Below are 23,420 nucleotides of genomic sequence, written 5' to 3' on the forward strand. Positions count from 1 at the left end.
GGTCCACGCAGGCTAGCTGCACCTTGAACTCCCTGGTCTGCACCCCCCATCTGTGGCCTCCTCTCCTGTCATCTGGCAGTTTCTTCTTCCTGCGTCTACCGGCCATGGGTAGAACTGACCCCAAGCAGCCCAAGATTGCCTTAGACCAACGTTGCGACACACTACATAGCCTCCTGGGACGCCTACCCCACAGGGGTCATCCGCCTAGCTACACACAGCCCAAACCATGTCAGGTGACCACGACACGCCCGGAGAGGGACAGAGAGGGGTTAGCATCTTGTATGGAATGTAAATGGATTGGGAAGCAAGATTAAGAGGGGCCTGGTCAACTCATATCTGACGCGTCTAGGCCCAGATATCACGCTATGACAAGAAACTCACCTCAAAGGTACTAAATGTGGCTTCCTAACTAGAGGTCGTTTTAGGCTACTGGCGCATGCAGGATACACTTCAGACTCTAGGGGAGTTGCCATTATTTTGAAAAAGACCACTCCATTCCTCATAACTCAGACATGGGCAGACCCCCAGGGAACATATGTGGCCATCAAGGGGATGTGGAATAGGTGTGCCTATACTATAGTTTCAGTTTATGCGCCGCCGAAGCTACAAGCATCCACACTGAAGACGGTGGCAGACATACTGATGGAAACGGCCGATACCATCCAGATTGTAGGGGGGGATTTCAATGGTGTCATGAATGTCACACAGGATAGGACAGGTACGACACAGAGGGTAGGGACTCAGACTCCCTTGTCCCAATGGGCGACCAACCTAGGCCTCACGGACGCCTGGAGGTGGCTACACCCTGAGTAGAGGGTTTACTCGTACTTCTCGGGCGCTCACCGGGCCTTCTCGAGATTGGACTATGTCTTTATGGCCCGACAGCACCTGACAATACAGGACGTGGCAGAATATAAAGCTAGAGGAGTATCTGATCACTCACCACTGCTGATCAGCCAGAGGGCGAAACGCCGGGGGGATAGGCATCAACTCCACTTGACGGCGTGGGATCTGCAGAACCCGAACGTCATACGTGGAATTAGGGCGGACATCAAGGTATATGTTGCTGAAAATGAGGGCTTGGTGTCCTCGAAAGTGGTCTTTTGGGAGGCTTTAAAGATAGTCATGAGAGATAGGGCGAAACATAGGTTAGCGGAGGAACACAGAAAGCTCCACTCAGAAGCTGGCATCATAGAACAGGACATACTGGCTTTGGAAAGGGAGTGCCAGAACTCGAGAGACTCAGCGGCACTTCGGAGACTCGTGGACCGACAGACGCAATATAGAGAACTTGTGACAGGAGAGGCGAGAACTCAAGCACTAGCTACCCTACACCGTCTGTATGATGTGGGGGACAAGTCAGGTAAGCTCCTGGCATGGCTTAGCAAAAAAGAACGAGTGGAGAGATGGGTGGAGCAGATTAAAGACCCTCATGGAACGGTACTCCACTCAGACACACATATAGCTGAAGCGTTCGCAGACCACTATGAGCACTTTTATGAGGCTAGGACCTTGGAGTCACGGGAGGAGGCACTGCACTACATGGACCAAACCGACCTCCCGACTCTGTCCGTTGACGACACAAAAATGTTAGACTCCAATGTCACCCTCGACGACATCTCTGAGGCCCTGACCAAACTCCGGCCAGGGAAATCGCCAGGTCCCAATGGTTTCCCAGCCGAATTCTTTAAACGTACGGCTGATCTCGTAGCGACACACTTAAAGGGCCTCTATGAGGATGCCCTGTAGGACGGGAGGCTCCCCCCTGACCTGACTCTGGCTACCATTGTCCCTATCCACAAGGAGGGCAAACCTAAAGAATACTGCGAGTCCTATCGTCCCATATCATTATTAAACACGGAAACGAAGCTGCTGGCCACTATCCTGGCAATGAGATTGCATTCGGTGATATCGCAGCTGATACACCTTGATCAGACTGGATTTATACCTGACATGGCCACCAGAGTAAACCTCAGGCGCACTCATAACTGGCTGCAGGAGGTTCGGGACAGGGAGGACCCACACTGGTTCCTGTCCCTCGATGCAGAAAGGCCTTCGACGCAGTGCATTGGCCGTTCCTCGAGGGCGTTCTACAAAAATTCGGCTTTGGACCAAAGTTCCAGGAGTGGGTAAAACTGCTATACACCGAACCAAGGGCCAGGGTGAGAGTCAATGGGGTCCTATCGCGAGAATTCCAAGTACGGAGGGGGACCAGGCAGGGGTGCCCCCTCTCTCCACTCTTGTTCGCCTTAACGATAGAGGTCCTGGCTGCTAAGATACGCCAAAATTCAGCCATCAGGGGATTTCACCGGACCGACGGAGACGCATACGAGGAAAAAATCTCGCTTTATGCGGACGATGTACTTCTGTATGTCACCTCACCGGAGTCGTCGATCCCGCAGTTATTTTATGAACTGGAGCGCTACGGTGACCGTGCCGGTTATCGAATAAATTGGCATAAATCGGTCTTGTATGACCCTACGGGGAGGGACGCCTGGTCGAACATTCCAGGAAGGCTGCTCACCACCACAGAGGGCTTTCAATATCTGGGGGTGTATCTCACCCTGGATAGACAGGTTTTGTACACCCGTAACATTGAGCGCATTATGGTGAACTCCGTTTCGGACATGGACCGCTGGAGACTCCTCCCTCTCACTCTTCTAGGCCGAGCGGCAATGTACAAGATGATTATTCTTCCCAAGTACCTATATGCCCTTCAAAATGAATATTATCCCCTCCCCCCAAAAGTCTTCCCCAGGATACATGCGGACCTGAGGCCATTTGTGTGGCTGGGTAAGCAACCTAGGGTGGCATTGACCACCTTACAGAGGCACCAGTATAGTGGGGGGATTTCACTCCCGAATCTGGAGGCATATTACTGGGTGGAACACCTGGTCTCGATAAACAAATGGATACACGCACAGGCAGTCCATCCCTCATATGCACTTGAGCGCCACTAACTAGCATCCAGACATATTCTCTCCTATTTATATGGGGGGGGGGGGGGGGGTGGACGCAGATGTCTTCTACCGGCAACTGAAATCACTCTTCTTGCCTGGAGGGCATCCACGAAACGTATGGGATGGGACAGGAAGCCATCGAGACAAACACCAATCTGGCATTGCGCGTGGCTGGCGGAGCTTCACAAACTAACGGGTTATAGGGGCTGGGACGACATAGGGATCTCTACACTGGGAGATATAATCACTAAAGGGCGACTGAAGTCGTTCGCTGCTTTGACCACGGAATTTGGCCTGCACCCCACACAGAGATACAAGTATGCTAGATTGAAACATGCATGGGGGCGCAGAATATCGATACCGCAGACCTGGTGGAATTCGCCCCGCTCGAAGGCAGGCTCCTACAGGAACACATCCAGCAGAAAGCGGTCTCTCTAACCTATAAGACACTTACGAATAACATGTTAGGTGACCTGGCCAAGCTTCGACGACAATGGGAGGCGGACGTGGGAGTCATGGAGGACATAGACTGGGAATTGGTGTTAACACATCCCAGAGAGGTGGCAATCAAATCTCGACTCCGCCTTATCCAATTTAACATATTACATAGAACCTACTTTGATAGGGTGAGGCTCCAGAAAATGGGAAAGACAGAAGATGCTAAGTGCTTACGATGCCAGGACCCCAGTGGGGACTTCTTTCATGTCTTGTGGTCATGATCTACAATACAGGGGTACTGGGCAGATGTTTTTGCGGAACTGTCGGCAGTCCTGGGGAGCCAATTACAGGTGGACCCCAAGATGGCTCTATTGGGCATGACAATTGATGTGGATCTTTCACGCCCTCTGCTGAACTTCCTGGTCATCCGCGATAAGAACAAAGATTCGGAGGTGCGCTCCCATCATAGTAATCTCTGAGTCCCCGAGTCCACCAACATCTCTCACATGGAGGACTATGTGGAGCAGCTGGCCCGGGAGCTCTTTGGTGACGTCCTCTCACCAGTTTTATCGTAGAGCGTGGCCATTGCTCCCTTGAACCCGCCCAGCCCCTGGGCTGCCGGCGCGTCCCATCATTGCCAAAATATTGAACTTCAGGGACCGCGACACCATCCTTCGGGCGGCCAGGGAGAAAGGAGAAATTTGCCATCAGTGAAATCAACTCTCGTTTTACCCGTACTACACCATCACGGTTCAGGCGGCTCACCGGGAGTTCTTACCGGCCAAACGGATCCTACAGAAACACGAGATCCCATACTCGCTGGCGTACCCGGCCAAGCTGCGCGTCAAACAGGGCATAAAAACTCTCCCCGTCCCGGATCCTAGAGAGGCGCTGGCATTTGCAAAAAAAAATCTACAGGGCTCACCGTTTCTCACCTGCAAATTCCCAAGTTGCTGCTGCTGACAACCTCAGTGACAATGATTGGCTCACTTTTTATCCTCAGATGTTGTATCCTTGAGACTGTTTTTTCCCACGGTCTGAACTCCTGATCCGGGTCTATGGTCCCTACGGCCCTCCGAGGCCCCCATATTAGCCTGTTTGTCTCCAATGAGCATTTCTGTTATGTTTTAAAGGTTATTCCTATGTCTGCTGACTCTGGCTGCTTAGCCACCCTGTCTCTCTATATATGCCGGGCGCCCCCATTCCCCCACGAGATAATTCCCACCATGGTCACGGATTTCCCCCCTCCAAGTTGCAGGTCCCTGGTGTGGTACTGGGTGGGGTCTCAGCCTGATTGGGGGATTGTGTGGGTGCGGAGTTGGGGGGTTTCTCTTTTTTTTTTTTAGGTGGGCTCCAGGGGTTGGAACTTCGGGATTTGGGATTTTCCTTCTGAAGCTTTGCTGTTCATCTTTGCACAGTCGACTGCTAATGATCTCCCTGTTATTGGGTCTCTTTTTTATGCTGGACTTCTACTGGTCCAAGGGCCAGTTCTGTTTGTAATTTCGGTACATTCCAGTGATTGCAAGATACGTCTGTTTTTATTCAGTGGTAATGTCTCCTTGTTTATTGACATGCTCATCTCTTATGTACTCTGTTGCACCGTTCATTGTTTATGCAAACAGTTTCTGTTCATCAAGCCCCTCTTTTCGGACATCCCTTCCCTGATTACAGCACCATGACTGACACTACATTCTGGACTTGGAATGTCCGTGGGTTAAATGACTATTGAAAGGCACGCCTGGTTCATGCCGATCTCACTCATCACAAGGTGGACGTATACATTTTACAAGAGACTCATCTTAAGCAGCCCACTGCCACTAAACTCCTCTCCCGATATTGAGGCGAAATTCACTCCTCCTTTTACTTTAATTATTCCCGGGGGGTGTGCATTTTACTATGCAGGGGACTCACATGGCAGACTTCCCAAGCATTCACTGACCCTGACGGGCACTTTGTCATACTTTGAGGCACCTTGCGGGCCCAGCCCCTGATACTCGCGGCTATTTACGGTCCCAACTGAGACAACCCAGATTTTTTTGCACAAGTCTGGTACCGTATATCATCTCTCGGCCCCGCTGTCCTTCTCTGGAGGGGGGGCGATTTTAACATGACTCTTTCTGCTGCCCAGAGCCAGTCGGTTCCCATATCTCCCATCCGCGCGCAGCCTCCCTCCTTAATTCTATCATTCAGGACAACTCGTTATACGACGCGTGGCGCCACTCCCACCCTGCGGTTTGCGAGGGTACTTGTATCGCGAGTTCTCTGGGTTGTTGGTCCCGGCTGGATTTCTAGATCACCTCCCCGGACGCACTTGCCTGGATGACATCAGTAGACCTTATGGCACGCACTCTTTCTGACCACAGCCCGGTCAGCTTATCGCTCAGGTTACCCCCATTCTCCTTGCCGCGTTTTCGCCTGGTGGCTCCCTCTAAACGCTCTCCGCGACACTGTGTTTTGCGACGAAACACAGACCGCCATTGTGAACTACTTCAAGCTTTATGAGGGGTCAGTGGACTCCCCGTCCATGCTTTGGGAAGACTTTGAGGTAGTTATCCGCGGGGAGTGCATTTCTAAGCAATCCGGGGTTTTGCGCTCCATTCGTGGCACTCTGGACAGAATTGAAAGAGAAATCAAGACTTTGGACGCCTCCCATGCTCAGCGCCCCAATGCTGACACACTTGCTCAGATACGCGAGAAGCTTACTGAGTTCTCTGATGAGACTGATAGGGTGCTGGCTTTCCTCGGACAAGTGGCGCGGGCGCGTCGGTTTGGTGAGGGCGACCATCCTGGTAAAACACTGGCTAATCTCCTTCATCAACCACGCGCAGCATCGTTTATTACCGCCCTGCATGATGGCGGGCCGTCCCGCACCGCCTCCCCCATAGACATTACAGCGCGCTTTACCACCTTCTACGCGCAACTTTATATAGCCGGGTCGGTCCCACCTCGTGAAGCACTTGATCAATACTTTGACACACTTCAACTACTCTGGTTTGAAAATGAGCATCGGGAATACTTGGGTGCACCCTTCTCTAAGGAGGAGATTTTAGCTGCCATAAACAGTATGTCGGGCGACAAGGCCCCGGTCTCTGATGGCCTGCCGGCCTCCTTTTATAAGGCATTTGCCCCTCTTCAATCAATCAATCAATCAGAATACATGTAGAGCACGCTACTTACCAGTAAGGGTCTCAAGGCGCTGAGGGAGGGGGTGTTGCTACTGCTCAAAGAGCCAGGTCTTGAGGAGTCTTCTGAAGGAGAGTAGGTCTTGGGTCTGGCATATGAGGGTAGGGAGGGTGTTCCAGGTCTTGGCGGCGAGGAAGGAGAAGGATCTGCTGCCGGAGGTCGTTTGTTGGAGGCGGGGGACAGCGGCGAGGGCGAGGCTGGCTGAGCGGAGCTGGCGGGTGGGAGTGTAGAAACTGAGTCTGCTGTTCAGGTAGGCTGGTCCGGCGTTGTGGAGTGCTTTGTGTGGTGGGTGAGGAGCTTGAAGGTGATCCGCTTGTCAATGGGGAGCCAGTGTAGGTCTCTCAGGTGGGGGGGTGATGTGGCTACGGCAGGGGACGTTGGCGATCAGTCGGGCAGAGGCGTTTTGGATACGTTGAAGTAATCGTAGGTGTTTGGCTGGGATTCCTGCGTAGAGTGCGTTGCCGTAGTCCAGTCTGCTGCTGACGAGGGCCTGTGTCACCGTTTTCCTAGTTTCGATCGGGATCCATTTGTAGATCCTGCAGAGCATGTGGGTGGGTGTGGTAGCAGGAGGAGGAGACGGCGTTGACCTGTTTCGACATGGAGAGGGAGGAGTCGAGAATGAATCCTAGGTTGCGTGTGTGGTCGGTGGGTGTTGGGGCTGTTCCCAGTGTGGTCGGCCACCAGGAGTCGTCCCAGGCTGAGGGGGTGGGTCCGAGGATGAGTACCTCCATCTTGTCTGAGTTCAGCTTTAGGCGGCTACTCTTTATCCAGTCGGCGACAGCCTTCATTCCCTCGTGGAGGTTGGTTTTGGCGGTGTGTGCATCCTTGGTGAGGGAGAGGATGAACTGGGTGTCGTCAGCGCAGGAGATGATGTTGAGGTTGTGATCGCGAGTCACTCGTGCGAGGAGGGCCATGTAGATGTTGAACAGCGTCGGGCTGAAGGATGAGCCCTGGGGGATGCCGCAGATGATGTCGGTGGCTTCGGATTGGAAGGGTGGGAGACGGACGCTCTGGGTTCTGCCGGAGAGGAAGGAGGTGGTCCAGTCAAGGGCCTTCTCTTGGATTCCGGCTTCTATGAGTCGTGTCTTCTGATCCCTCATCTTGCTGCTATGTATAATGAATCCTTTGAAATGGGCCAGGTCCCCTCATCGCTGCGTGAGGTACTCTTAACCTTACTTCTTAAGCCGGACAAGCCCCCTGAGATGAGGGACTCTTATCATCCCCTCCCACTCAAAAACACGGACAACAAAATATTTGCCAAGCTGCTTGCCTCCCGCTTACTCCTGCTAATGTCCTATATTGCCCTCCCTGATCAATCCGGTTTTATTCCCAGCCGCGCCATTTTCTCTGTCCTGCATCAGATCAACGCCCGGCGCTTCCGTCAGTAGCCGCTATACTCGACCCCACCAAGGCTTTCGATACTTTGGAGTGGGCTTACCTGTTTTACCTTCTTCCACGTTTGAGTTTTATTCTTATACACTCTTCCCACCGCTCGTCTCCGTATCAACGGCTAGACCTCCGAGCCCATTCCAATTGGGTGTATCACTCGACAGGGTTGCTCGCTCTCCCCCATGCTTTTTGCTATTGCTATGAAGCCTCTCGTAGCACGCCTGCGGCAGCACCATACTAAAAAAGCATTGGCTTTGCAGCGCGCGCCTTATTAGTCTCTATGTATGCGGACGATATTACCCTTTATGTTCGCCACCCTCGGGATAATCTCAGCCCTCTTGCCCAGGAGGTGATATGCTTTGGGGGTTATTCTGGTATCCAGGTTAACTGGAACAAATCCGTCTTATTCCCTCTCATGGAGGCCACGACCCCCTTCAACTCTGATAACCCCTTTGTGTGGGCTTCAGAGCCAACTAGATATCTGGGCATGTGGCTGAGCAGGGACGTTGATGAACTCTGGAGGGCCAATTTTGCCCACACTGTGGATTAGTTTGAGTCTAAGATCCCCATTTGGTACCGACTGCCGCTCTGCCTGGCCGGGTGTATAGCGATCGCAAAGATGGTGGTCCTTCCAAAGTTCTTATATCTCTTTGTCAATGTCCCCATCCCTCTTGCTGCTCATTTCTTCCGCAAGATCCGTTTACTGCTCATTACCCTAATTTGGGCCGGTCAGCAGCCCACGATCACCTACAGCACTCTGACCCATCCGATGTCGTGCGGTGGGATGGATGGGAGCCCCTGATTTCAAGCTCTAGGCTCTTAGCGCTCAGGCCAGTTTTCTTCATTTCTGGCTCCACCCTACTCCGTTTCAACCCCATGTAGAGGTGGAGGCAGACTTTGCCACTCTGTGGCCGCTCACAACTGCACTTTTTGCCCCAGCGAAGCTCCTATGCACTGAGATCAATACAGTCGAGACCTTACGATGGGCCTGGGATGGCATTCATGGGATCTCTGGCTCGGATCTGCTCTCAGCAAACACCATGCCCATTGTTGATCACCCCGCTTTCCCCCCACTCCAGTCGTCTGTGGTGGCTAAACATGCTGCTCGCCTTGGCCTCTCCACTATCTCGGATCTGTACCCTGGGGACACCTTCTTCCCACTCACCCCTGACACTGGCCCTATGAACACTTTGTTATTTAACAGCTTCAGGCGGTTTGTAGAAAGCTTCATTCCACTTTTCCCCAACCTCCTCCCTCGCTGGCCTCCCTTGACATGCTCTACGCATCTCCCTCTCCAAAGAAATCGGTCACTAAGATTTATGCTTATACTCTAGCTGCTTCTTCCATTTCCACAAATCGGGCGCACTGCGTGGGGCAAGGAACTGTGTATCGAGATCTCCCAAGTGGACTGGCTGTATTGTTGCACTCAGATCAAACGCCTTTCCCCTAACTACTGCCTTCGCTTAATGCATTTTAAATACATACACAGGCTATATCGCACTCCCACCCACTTTCACAGACTGGGCCTCGTGGCGAGTGAGAGATGCCTGCGCTGCTCCGCGGCTGATTTTGCTCATCTCGCTTGGTTGCGCACCCGAGTTTCGGCATTTTGGTGAGAGGTCTGTGCAATTATCTCTGAAATCACCTCGGCATCACTCCAACCTGACCCCGTGATTTGCCTCTTGGGCTTTGTCAAATTCGTCCCGGATGCCTCCCGCCGCCTGACCGCCATGCTATTGGTCCTGGCGCGGCGCAGGGTCTCCATTTGTTGGGGCTGACGGCCCGCGCCCAAAGTGCCTCTCTGGCTGGAGGACGCTTCCCGCAGCCAAACCCTCCTCCCTTAATTTTGGGACCTTCTGCCTGCCAAGTCCCGGCCATATATGGGGCCTCCTCATTACTCATCTCTCTAGTCGCTACCCTCAGCAGTCAGTGACCCCTCCTGCTCTCCCTGACGGCTCCCCGCCCGCAGCGGCTGCCGGTGCCAGTCCTTAAGCTGTTACCTCTTGGTCCACGGTCCCTCTACTCTCCCTGCCTGTCCCCTTTCTGATTGGTGCTTTTCCCTGACCGTTTATTCCTGTCCCCCTTTATTGAGAACAAAATACTCCTTTATGGTGTTGTCTGTAAGGTCTTTTGAATTTGTAATTATTTTCGTTGTGCTGCAATGTACTGGTGTGCCTAACATCTCACAAATGTGGAATTATGTACTTGTACTGTGCCTTCTTTATTTCACATACAGATTTTTGAAAATATATATATATATTATGAATTTCAAACCAAGAAATTTTTAAAGCCTGTTCTTAAATTATATAGTTTTCTCCAGAGAAAGACAGCTTTGCATTTCCTGTGTGTGCTTCCTATTCATTTGATCTGTTTTCTGTGGGAAATGTTTTGAAGTCAGTACTATGCAAGCGAAATTCATTGAATGTCTGACACTTTTTCTTTTTCTCATCTAATATATTACGGGGATTTATGTATATTTTTTAACTGATATCTTTGTGTGCGAAGCATTTATGATTGTTTTTAAATAACTGAATTAAGCTATTTGATTTGGTTAATTGATTGATTGATTGATTGATTGAATGATATGGTGTGAGACTTCACCGTGTAATACACTTCCAACCCCTTTAGGACCAGTCAGGCTTTGTTTCTCAAACCTTAGCTCAAGCCTGGGCAACAGTGGCTTCGAGCAGTCAGGCTTCAACAAAGGAACAAGTTTAAAGTATTTGTACAGCACCAAAACATTTGAAGAAGGAACATGACTCACAAGAAATCCAACACCAATGTATAAAAATAGAGTTTTTTTATGAATTTATTGATACCAAAGGTGGCGTGCGACTGTGGGCCTTAGAGTGTCCGTATGGGAAAGTGATGTTTTGACTTGGGCCAGGGCAGAGGAAAGGGCGTTGACACGAGAGGACAGAATTAGCAAAAGGGGCAGGCCTCTGGCGGAATGAACCCTGGGCAGAAGTAATGCAAGCGTGGGAAGCATGAGGATCTGGGGATGTTGAGAATCACAGGGGGGATCCCATGATTGAAGCAGAGAAAGGACCCCCCCTCCCCCCAGATGCCACAGTAGTAGGTTATAAGATGCATGCCACACATAGAGATGTCGCACCATATCAACTGGATTACCTGTGCTCGCCCCCCACTTGTCCCTTGCACCCTTGATACCAGAAAGAAGCACAACCAACGAATAAAATAGACAATTGAGGAATGAGGTGGATGTTGGCCCCAGGAGGAAGCAGTTGTTACTGGTTCATTATATTTATTTAAAAAAATGGTTATACATAAGACAATATCAGCAAGCATGGTGAGCTCCCCCCAAAGACCATTAATATACCAGAGGCATGTTTATATCTTATATGGACCAAGTTTATTTATGAAGGAATGACTACGAAACTAACATGGTAACAACTGATGAACAGTTTCTGCCTTCATTTGTTCTCCTGCTATCCCGCTGCATGCATAACGATTATTCTGCATAGGTAATTAATGTACAAGGTCTGCAAATTGTGATGTTTGATTGTAATAAACAAAATGCTGACAAAAATGATATGAAGAAAAACGAATGGATACCAAAATGAAAAAGAAACACCAGAGGTTTTCAAGAAACCCGTTTGTCAGAGTGTTATGTGTACACAAACGTGTAAGTTTAGCTTTGTGAATCAGGCCCTACGGTTTGATGGTTTCTTAGAACTTTAAGGGGGATGACCACATGTAAGGCCATAAAGGCAAGAGTCCTGCGTCAAACAGGGTCCAATGTAAAATGTAGTGAGGCTCAGGGGGATTTTCACTCAATCCCTTATGAAAGCCAATGGGCCATACGTACGACCTTTCCAAATTGCGAGCCGCAAATTGGAATGTACAACATTGTCAGAGACACTGATTGCGATTTCCAATGGGGTCGCAAAATGCGAGGCTCATGAATATTAATGAGCCACTCGCAGTTTGCGACCCTATTGGGAATGGCTGACGCTCCCAGGAATGGTGGCCTGCTGGGCTCAGCAGACCTCCATGTCTGGGACTGCTTGTCAATAAAGCAGTTTTTTTTAAATGCAGCCATTTTTCCTTAAAGGAAAATGGGATGCAAGAATTTTTTTTAAAATGAAACGTTTTCGTTTCATGTTTTTAAGGGCAGGTGGTGGTCCGTGGGACCACTGCCTGTCCTTAAAATATGTTTTTTAGAGCCAGTCTCAAAGTGGAATGGGTCCCCTTCACATTTGTGACCCCATTACTACCCTCTTGAAGAGGGCTGTAAATTGCGAGTGTTTTGCAACCACAATTGCAGTCGCAAAACATTCATACATGGCTAGAGAGTCGCTATTAGGAAGGGAACGCTCCTTCCTAATAGCGAGTCTCGACTATGTTGCGAGTCGCAATTGACTCGCAAAATAGTATTTGTACATGGCCATGTAGGTTTTTGCATGTGCAAACGGGTCACAAACCCGTTTGTGCATGAAAAAACTGGTCGTACATCTGGCCATATGAGTGTAAAATTCCCCCTCTGTATTGAGTAGAGGTTTTTTGCTTAGAATCCGGGTACATTTGGGAGCCCATTCAGAGTGGAGCATTAAAATATATGATTAGTTAACCTAAGGGGACCATGGTCCAAAGCATTCAATGTGAATTAAATCTTACAACATGGTACCACTTGGCAGGCTCTCAACTATTAAGTTTCATTAATAAGCTGTCTAGAGGTGAATATCCTACAAAATATCTAAACTATGTTAGTAGAAAATCCTTACCTTCAGAAAGAAAGGGTTAAGAGAATCATTGAAATAAAAAATATGCATAGCTCATTTGGAACTGTAGGAGCGTGGGTGCCATTTCTAAACAAATTTACTTTGAAAGACTTTATCCTTCAAATGTCCCAAAGATTGAGTAAGAATTATTTACTCAAGAAACCTTTTCTTATACTTAAACACACATGTTGATGAGGAGGGGATGGACCCTTGCTCACCCTCAGACCCATACAGATGATGCTTCTGGTATGAGAGCTGTTGCAGAACCTGCACTTGTACTCTCGGCATCCTGAGAGGGTGGCTCCTTCAAGATTACAGTATTGTACAACATGCATATCTGTACCCATGTTTTAAAATCATACCATAGAATATTGAAATGTGACCCGAATATACTGTGTTATGTTTTTGTACCTCTATAAAAAAAAAAAAAATTAAGAAACCTTCTCTTATGTCCTCACTCAATACCTTAGGTCAAGCAGATCTTTTTCCATAAATAACAAATTTACCCAATCCCAAATTCAGCATACAAATACTCCAAATATGGCTTGGTAATCCAATGGTCTCAAGACCAGAATGGTATAAAAACAAGAAGGGCAAAATGGTGTGTGCCAATGTTTTTTAAACATTAATTGTTCTATATGTCATGCTCTTATTAATTGTCCTTTTCATATGACTGTTTGTACGACGTTTTTAAAACAATTTTAAAAGAATACACAGTCAAGAAACGAGGGAATTGCACTTGTTTGATGTTGAAGTAAGAATTGCATGCTTCCTAATTTTATCTTAAATACAGAGTCTCAGTCAATGGCAATTTGTAAATTTGAATTTTTCTGTATTATTATGATGATGATATGCATTCTCTTACTTTTATTGTCTTTTTAGCAAGTTTTTTGGGCATATGTCCTGATAAACGTAGCTATACCTAATATTACTACCTCTAAACAGAGCAGGCGGACCAAGTACCTTATGTATATAGGCCTTGCAACATTTTTGCGCCTCAGTTGAGTCACTTTTCATGACGCAGCAGAGGCGCATACATAGTGCCATGTTGCGCCATATTTACAAGATGACTCATCTATGCAGATGTGTGACCGTGTAATGCACTGTACCACAGTATACCTGAATCAGGTAAAATGTATGCTGGGAGGTCGTTACCACCTAAAAAAGGGTCGTAGAAATGTATCGGTGAAATCAATGAGATTTCACCGCAACACTTCTAGGACGCCACTGCATCAAAACCTTACGCCTGCTTCATGTTGGGCGTAAGGGTGACCCAGAGCCATAGACACAGGCCTACCCCATGCATTGCTGGAGTTGCGTCATGCTTGCAACACATCTCCAGCAATGCGTGACTTTTGCACCGACAGATACGTCAGGATTCCTAACTTAGCTGTCATTCCTTGCGCCATAGAGTGCCGTACATTAAATATGGCATACCATTGTGTCGCAAGGAGGACGCAGGGAAAATTGTCGCATCGCTGTTTTATCGCAACGATGCAAGGGTTTTCATAAATGAGACCCAAGAGTTTAGGCGACAGGCCACTCCTCCGTGTTTGTGTGGAGTACCCTGTCCTTAAAACTCAAAATAAGGGCCTTAGTACAATTTCACAATAAAAGATGCATAATATATCCACTAAGCAAAAGCAATATCCCTAGAAAGAACTACTTTGGAATGAGATTTTAGAGAATGTCCAGACAAACTGTGCAGTTTTGTACGGAATTAGATAGAGATCAGCATGCAAGGCAAGAAAAGAGCAATGGCTATAAGACTGGACAATTACTTACCAATGAAAGCTGTTACAAGCAGGGTCAACAAAACCGCAAACATGTTGCTGTTTCTTTATTCTGGAGGCCGTAGGAGGATTCTAAAGAGAAACATCAAATGTATTAACAAAATGTATATAATTTTACAATGCCCTACCAATTTTAATTCAAGGTTTTTGTGATGGAATGCTCAAAAACACCAACAGAGCAAACCTTTGTGAAGGTAAAATCAGATCCTCATACATTTGCCCTAACAAACTTATTATCTGTGGAACACTGCATCAACTCACTTTAAAAGCCACATTACCCACTCTCACCATAAGTCACTTAAAATATTGCCAATTTCATCATTGCCAAAATGCAGAAGATCAGTGTGAAGAAACTCAACTGATATTCCATCTCCTCCTCTGGAAATATACTCAGTGGTACAAATTTCTCAAAACTGTTCGGATTTCTCTGCTCCTAATCTTCTCGTCTCTTAAGAGAGAGTTCTCCTGGACCTGACTTCATATGCCCCTTGACCTTCATTTTCACTCAAACATACATATGCTTATACATACACATGAAATCACACATACACACACACTCACACATACACACACTCTGCCTAAACATCAGCAGCGGCTGGCTCAGGTAAGCACGGTGGGGCGGGACAGGTTGCCCTATTCTGTTGTCCGTCGGCTTTCCTTCTGCCACGGTCTGCCCCACCATACTTACCTGAGCCAGCCACCGCTGTTACCCATGCACACACATTTTCAAATACACACACACTGCCTACACATGCACACACATTCACACATACACACACTCTCGTACATAAACACACTCAAAACTGCAAGCACACACACAACATACATTTTAAAAAACAATGTTACTCACCTCAGCTGCCAGAGAAAGGCACATTCCAGCTATTTGTACTACATGTATTATTAAATAGTGAATAATGTCATATTATTCCAAAAAAAAGTTGACAAATAACGAGGTGAGTGAAGCTCCCATCGACATTCATAAGGACGAGCTGCTTCTGGATCCTGCCACGGATGTTGCCACTGCTGATGCTAGGGGTCGCAGAGGCAGTGCCAAGGGTCACAAGGGGCATGCCAGGGGACTACCCCTAAAAGATGTCCATGATCCTCACGGCACAAACTTTGATGTAATCCTTTTCCAACTCTAGATGAATCCATTAAGAAAAAAGAAAACTGGAGATGGCATTTCCCTTTATCAGTATACAATACTGCCTAACTGTACCTGAGTGTGCCATCTTTGGAAGACAGACATTTACTGCAGTCTTAAATTAGTTCTCTAGAGGATTGGATGGTCTCTTTCTATCTCGAGGTAAACTCTGGAGTCTTGTCTTACTCCAGCAACTCTCCTGTCCAATCCTTGCATTACAGAATCTCATCATCAGGGAACATGTTCATTCTCAGCCCTTCGATCAAACCCGAGGGTCACTTGTCACACAAGATTACAACACTATTCCTCTCTCAAAATTTCAGGATAGTTGCTGTTAGGTCGAATGAATGCACTACATGAAGGTCTACCCAAAACGTCCTTAGTGACACTAGAAGTGGAAAGTGGTTCTATATTGCACAGATTGCCTAGTCACTGAAGCCAAGATTTCAGATCGTAGCATGCCTCTGTTGATCACAATCTGCTGGCTTTTTAATGCATTTGCATTACATTTGGAAAGCCTGATTTCTGTAAGGCATTTTAGATTGATCTCTTTCAGATTCACTTGATAGCTAGATAAGTTCTCATCCCCATTCCTCTCCACCACTACCCAACTTTCTTCTCCACTCCATGTTTGCAAGATGGCTCAGTGAGTTCAATACCTGCCACTGACACCTGGTGTGATTTGAAGATCATAAGTTCGAAGCCCGGCAAGACCAATACAGCCTTCCAAGCTATGTTAATTGAAAGCCATTAAAATAGGGACTTGTTGTTCAGGGTGCTCTGAAATGGAAGAAAAACTACATAAAGAAATGAGCACTGGCAAAGCCAATAGGTCTCGCCTTTTGGCTATGCCAAGGAAGATGTATTGGCTGCGCCATTGCTTTTTAGCAATGATGTTCAGCAGGTGCAAAAAGAAACAGGGTCCCTGGGGCCATTACAGAGTCAGGGAGTGGGGCCCGGGTCATCCTTCTCTTTAATTTTAGATAATCCCCAGGGGATGGGGTCCATGGGGCCTCTGGAGACTGGGGGAAGGGGGCAGTGTGCCCCCTCCTCTTTTTTAGGATGTCAGACCCAGGGGATGGGGCGCCTGAGGCCCGTGTAGAGTTGAGGCGACGGGCTGCATGCCCCTTCCCTATTTTACAATGTTGACCTTGGGAGAAGGGATCCCTGAGGCAAGTAGAGGGTCAGAAAGGTGGGCCAGGTGCCCCTTCCCTTTATTTTGATGATCGCCCCAGCGAATAGTCTCCCAGAGGCTCTGGATGAGGGTCATGTGCACCCCTCCCTTAAATATAGGTTTTCTGCCACCGCCACAGGCCCATCCCAAGGAGTATTCTTTTGCTGTTGCATACTTTTTTTATTATTGATTTGCGGATCCTCCGTGATTTTGCGGAAATGTGTTGTTTTTTTTGTTTTTCTAAACATTTCTGGCCCCAGGCCTAGTGGGTCAGGGTATTCCTACCCTGCCACCTCATGTCTTTTTAGGATCTTTTTTCAAGGACTCTGGACTAATGATGTCATGGCAGCCAATCAGATCTCAGCATGAGATCTCTCAGGACCACAGATCTGACACAAAGTGAAGTACGTTTTTGATCTTAATTGCTCAAAAATGACTGAACAGACTAAACAAGGGAGAGGCTCTGGAAGAGGGGGCTGGTTACATCGGCGGCATGTCTGCTTTGCCAGGCGGACCAGGGTGACTTCTTACACACAGTCTGGAGCTGCCCTGTCCTGGCATCTTTTTGGACAGAGTTTTTGACTGTTGGGGGGAGTGTTGGAGCTGATGTTGCCGCGGACTCCACAGTGCGCCTTGCTTCATATCTCAGACTACGTAAACGGAAACAGGAATCTGCGGACCCTGCTGTGGCTGGGTTAGGTAATAGCCAAACAGGACATCCCTTGGGCCTGGAAAGATGCCACTGCTCCTTCGCTGGATCAGTGGAAGGGAGGATTGGACCACTGCCTAGGCATGGAACACCCTATTTATATTGTGCAAGGTTGCCCTCAGAAGTATTATAAAATCTGGGAGTAGATGTACGGCTTATTGCTGGATTCACTTTCAGCCATGCCCCTGGCCAAGGGAGTAGCTCAAAGCAGAGATCAGAACTTTCATGCACTTTTCGGGGCGGGTGGGAGAGGAGGAGTGGGCAGATGTGCAAGACCATCTAATGTATTTCAATCATTCCGTGGTGTTGTTAGTGGGTGTTTTGTAGGTATTTTTGATTTGATCACCTAAAGTAATAGATGAGAATGTTGTCATCGGTGGTCATGGGGAAATATCTGTCAACATTCATGATCTATATATGCACTAATCTATATGTCACCTCTACTGGTGGTCAAATAGAGATGTATGGTTTTGTTTGTTTGAAAAATCTAATAAAAAGTATTTGGGAAAAAAAACTACTGAGTAGATTTACACCATATTACAAAATGTTTTTGCAGTATCACTCTTCAATTTTCCTACAGAAAAATGAATTGGGAAAATGCATTTTAGGACTCCTCATATTCTTGCCCACAGCTTGATTGATCATCCTGAAACTTTCCAGGAAGGAGCTGAGGAGGATGTGACTTTTTTTCTGAAAGGTTTCATGAAAATTCCTCAAGCAAAGCCAAATTTATTAGGAAAACTAAATGTTTTTTGCAATGGAAACGCAGACCTAACTATAACTACCCAGTGGCAAAACACGTCGGCCATACCTTCACTTGATTTGTTGTAGAAAATAAAGGCATTTTTCACTGTGTTGACAAATTGCTGTGCCGTTTCTTCTTTCCACATTGTGGCTGTCACAAAGAGTTTTGGGAGAGGAGACCTAATACGATATATATTTATGTGCTTTCACTGAAAAAAACAAAGGTTACAGGGACGTTATAGTTAGGCTGATGTTTCACTCATACCAAAGCAGAGAAATTAAACAGTTAAAGTTAGTGAGCTAGCTACAACTCACGCCGCCACAATGCACTGCTTATGACCTCACATATTACATCACTCATAACCTGATCAGTGACAACACTGATGATATTACTGATTACATCTCAAATTACATCACTGATGACATCATCCAGAGAATCTCTGACATACCCACTCACACCCCTTATAACCTTTCATGCACCCACTCACTGATTCATAGATCAACACACACATCCACTCTCCGACCTATACAGCCACTCATACATCCACCCACTCAATCACTAATACAGCCACTGATATATCCACTCATACACCCATATAGCCACTCACACACTGAGTCAGTCGCAATAGAGCTACTCACACACTTACTCACTCACCCATACAGTCAATTACACCACCACTTACAGTTACACACACACTCACTCATACAGATACTAACAAGTACTCACTCATCTATACAGTCACTGACAGAAGCACACACTTACCCATACAGCCACTCTTAAATTCACTAACTAACCCATACAGTAACTCACATACCCCATCACGTACCTATACTGCCTTTCAAATGCCCAGTTATTTACCCATATACCCCTGACACATGCACTCACACACTGATACAGTCATACACACACTCACTCACCCATACAGTCCCTCACACATGCACTCACTAACCCATACAGCCACTGACTCACCCAGTCACTCATCCATACAGGTACTCACACACACACCCTCGCCCACCCACAGAGACACTCAGTAACTCATAGAGGTACTCAGACAACCAATCACTCACCCATCTTGAATCTCATGTACCCACTCACACACCCATACAGCCACTTACAGCAACTGACAAGCAGATACAGACATTCACACAACCAGTTGCTCACCTATACATTCATGGAGACACCTAATCACTTATACTGTTAGTCATGCACCTAATGAATCATCCAATCAGGCACTCATACACCCACTAATTCACCAATGCACCTTAGCATATATATATTTAACACTAATAAACTTTAAAAAACACTCACACTCACTAGATGACGTCATCAGTGATTACATTCAAGATGTCATCAGTGCTGTCACTGACCATATCATGAATGATGTAATATGTGAGGTCATAAGCAATGCATTGCGGGCGCGAGTTATAAGTATCTCACTAACTATAAATGCTGAGTTTCCACTGGGCACAGCCTTTCTTTTTCTTTATTCTTTTTTGTTATGTAAAGGGAGGGGGGCCTAACGGCCCCCCTCCTAGTCCATTTTTGGCCCCACTGACCCCATCCCACGGGACCTGCACCGTTAAAAAAAAAAATACAAAATTTAAAAAGGGAGGTGGGCCTTCGGCCCCGGGGACCCCCATCCCCGCGGCCTGCCCCTTTTTCAAACAAATATTTTTAAAAAACAAAGGAAGGGGGCCAGGCCTGTAGTGTTGTGTGGCGTTTTAGGCTCCGAGTGAATTCTCCAGATTCATGCCCTTATATATGTACAATTCACATAGCCCAAGCAGACCAAATACAGGCATGGCTACTTCCACCCGTACCAAACGTCACAACGATTTCTTGGAAAATCGGCTCAAGCAGTTAGGGAACTTCCCCTTGCTTGAATATTGATTTGTCCAAGAACTCATGTACTTTGCAAAGAACAACTATTCCCTAGGGGTTCTTTCCTGACGTTATTATGCCTGACTTTATGTCAATCTATGGCATTCCTAAACACCTTCAAGGTATGAATATACCTTCACTTGCTATGACAAACTAGGGTGGTTCGGAGCAGTTCGACTATCTATTTGCCCGACGCAGCTCGCTACAGCAAGCGCCGAAGGAAGCCGACCCTCCAGCTGACGCACTGATCAAGAGACTGCCTTTCTCTCGCCGAGAATCCAGCTCCAGTGTTTCTAAGCTCCCCTTGCAGGGTGTTGGGAAATCGAGTCCTGAGACAGAGATACCAGACCTCCATCATTCTAAACCAAGGTATGGAGCGGATTAGAACCTAAAGAAACCTTTGGTAGATTCTTGGCAAAAACAACTAAACATATGCTACACAATACTTTCTTCTTCCCGCGTACTAGACTTAGGTTAGGTACATTGGGGTAGGCGTATTTAGAAGCACCAGTTGAGTATTTTAGTCAATGTTATTTATGTATGTATTTTTATATGGCTTAGAAACCATACAATGCTTTTACAGTATTATTTTATAATACGCTTCTCCCTGTACGCATTATACTTTGCAGTCTGCTTAACGATTGTAGCAGGTCACTTCTCTTGTATGAGAAAGAAGAGTGTTCAATAAACCTTTTTATTGAAAATGCCCGTCTCTCTATTTCTCTGCAACTCTGTTCAAACAAAGTATGCATGATTGACTGAGTGAAATACTTATCTATTGTTTCCGCGACTCTAGAGATATATTTCTTATTCTTGAGAAACAAAGTTGTCATGTTTATGCGGTTGTCAGAAACGAATCCCTTCTTGTGAATTCGAGAACGTTTCTAGTGACCTCTGAGCTAGCTGGCACTCACTATTAAGTTTAATATATTCGATAGAGACCTAGTCAGCCTCAGTCCTGCATCTATTCTATAGGATATATTATTCCAATGCGCAGAGCCTATTGGGAATATAGGAACTACACTACAGTAGTGTGGGTGCCCTGGTCCCACCCAGGGTACCCACATTTAAAATGCTGTGGTCCGCAGGGGGAGCCTGAATGCCCCAATGGTCCCCGCTGGCTTCCCGCCTCCTGCATGAGCTGGCATTGCTCTGACACCCAAGGAGCTGCTAACATGCAGCTCCCTGGATCCCAAAGCAATGTGTCGGTTTCCCTGGTCGCTTCACAGCGGGCAGGGAAACAGACACATGCTCTGCTTTCAGCAAGCGAGAGCATTTTCTGCTCTCGCTTGTGGAAAGTAGAGCACTTGTTTGCTATAGCTTGGCAGAGTGGTGCTCCCTCCAAGACATAGCAAACTGCAATGTTCCAGGGATGGACTCCCCAGGACATTGTTGGTGCTAGACCTGAGGGTGGTGGTCCCCAGGGTCATGTAGGGCTCCTATGGCTCCCTCCTTTGTTAATTAAGCCCTGGGGAGGTGGTGATCCCTGGGGCTGGGTGTCAGCAATGGATCCCCTTGACTATTCCCCTGCTTAAAAAAAAAATCTATGTATCTTGGGGCGGTGGCGTCCCTGGGGTAGTGGTGGAGGCCTTAGGGCCTCCCTCACATTTTGTTTAAATGAAGAACAGTTTGCCTCAGGGAGATGGTGGTCCCTGGGGCTTCGAGAGGACCATGCTGGCCCCCGCATGATTATTTACACATGCCCCTGGGACCTGGCCCACCCAGGGGCCTATATAAAAACGAAGCGCGGGAGCCTGCACTTTATTTGTTTTTACATTTTGGCGGGCGTCACGGAGCCAGTGTGACCCCCGCTGAAAATGTTTTTAAAAAATGATTTTTGGGCCCTGGTGGATCCCTGTGGGACCCCCACAAGAGGCCTAGGGTGTCAGGGTGTTTCTACCCTGCCCACTTTTTCCTTTTTTTTCCTTTTCTTCTTGTGACTCAGTTGGCAGCCATCTGTTCAGTCACAAGACTGCAGCCAACATTTTCTGGTTTGAAGTGTGGCAGCCAATCAGATTTCAGGCACAAGATCAGGAGAGGTGGCGGATCCTTTATATTTCTCAGCAACTACTGAATGGATTTACACCATTTAACAAAAAGGGAGCTTTCTCAACCTAGAGCTACCTTTATGCCAAAATTGGTGTAATTTCATTCAGCAGTTCGGACAGTAGCCATCTCTAAAGATTCCCAGAAAAAGTTTTTGCCACCTCCTCCTGTTCTCCGCCAAAGACCCCCAGGATATATCGGCATGGATTAGCAAATTTATCGGCACAAATATGGAAATTTAACGACACAAATATTGAAATTTAGCGGCATTTTTGCGGCACCATATTTTACTCATAATCATTCAATTTCAGCTTTAAAACAATGGAAACTGTTTTAGCAGCGTGTTCCACCTTGAAATAGGCCCTGATGTGATGTCATTTCCTGTGATGTCCCTTCCACTACTCCTAGCATTTTAGTGATATAACGCCCATGCTCTAGTTGGCCATGTTACCCCCTCACATTCCATGTCCAATGTGCCTGTATTTAAAATAAATCTTGATGCGTTGAGACAACCCATACTTTCATATATTAAAGCAACTTCTGAATGTGAAAGTAAACAACTAAAACATTGCACACTGTAAAGAAAGATAAACATACATCGAATTGAGAGTATGCATCAGGGATTATCTTTGTGCTGCAGAAGGAGGAACTAGCTCCTGTTGATTATAATTGGAATGGAATGAGTACCTTATGTGATTTGCAAACGGAAGCCTTACCAGTTGGATAGAAAGACACACAGCTTAGGAGGAGGAGCTACATGCACGCGAGCTGCAGGAGCTGCCGAAGCTACTGAAAACACCAACCTCACGCCGCCCTGCCCCCGCGCCTTGCTGCCCATCCATTGCCGTTCACCGCTCACCCCTCCCAGGCTCCATTGAGTCGTGAGACGACAGGCAGCAGGTGTCTAGGCCACCATATCAGGCATATTCTGCCATTGCCCTCACTCCTGCGGACAGTGGTTCCAGTAAGGCCAGGTGTCCGGCAGCGGTTTGCCGTGGCTGCAGCTCTGGGCGCAGCAGACTTAGGCCCCACAGCATTTGAGAAAGTCCCTGGTTGCAGATGCGGCCCAACTATATTCAATAGCTATGCCAAGTCCAAATTTGCAATCACAGTTTCTTTCAGCAACACTGAAAGTGCATGGGAAAGAAGAGAGTTAGCACGGAAAAATTGAAAAAGAAAAAAAAGTGCTTGAATCATGAATGCCCTAGTGAAGTGC

At 47.3% G+C, this 23,420-nt stretch overlaps 1 protein-coding gene across 1 annotated transcript in view; it reads right to left on the minus strand.

Moving 5' to 3' along the window:
- Positions 1-23,420, minus strand: part of LOC144773151 (lysozyme g-like) — a 126,798-nt gene that overhangs the window by 86,281 nt on the left and 17,097 nt on the right. Inside the window, exon 2 of the mRNA XM_078658007.1 lies at positions 14,498-14,577. Within this exon, the coding sequence (XP_078514133.1) occupies positions 14,498-14,540 (43 nt within the window). The 5' untranslated portion in view covers positions 14,541-14,577. The remainder of the gene's footprint in view (positions 1-14,497; positions 14,578-23,420) is intronic.

This window comes from Lissotriton helveticus, chromosome 8 (assembly GCF_964261635.1).
Source record: "Lissotriton helveticus chromosome 8, aLisHel1.1, whole genome shotgun sequence".
Classification (NCBI taxonomy): domain Eukaryota; kingdom Metazoa; phylum Chordata; class Amphibia; order Caudata; family Salamandridae; genus Lissotriton; species Lissotriton helveticus.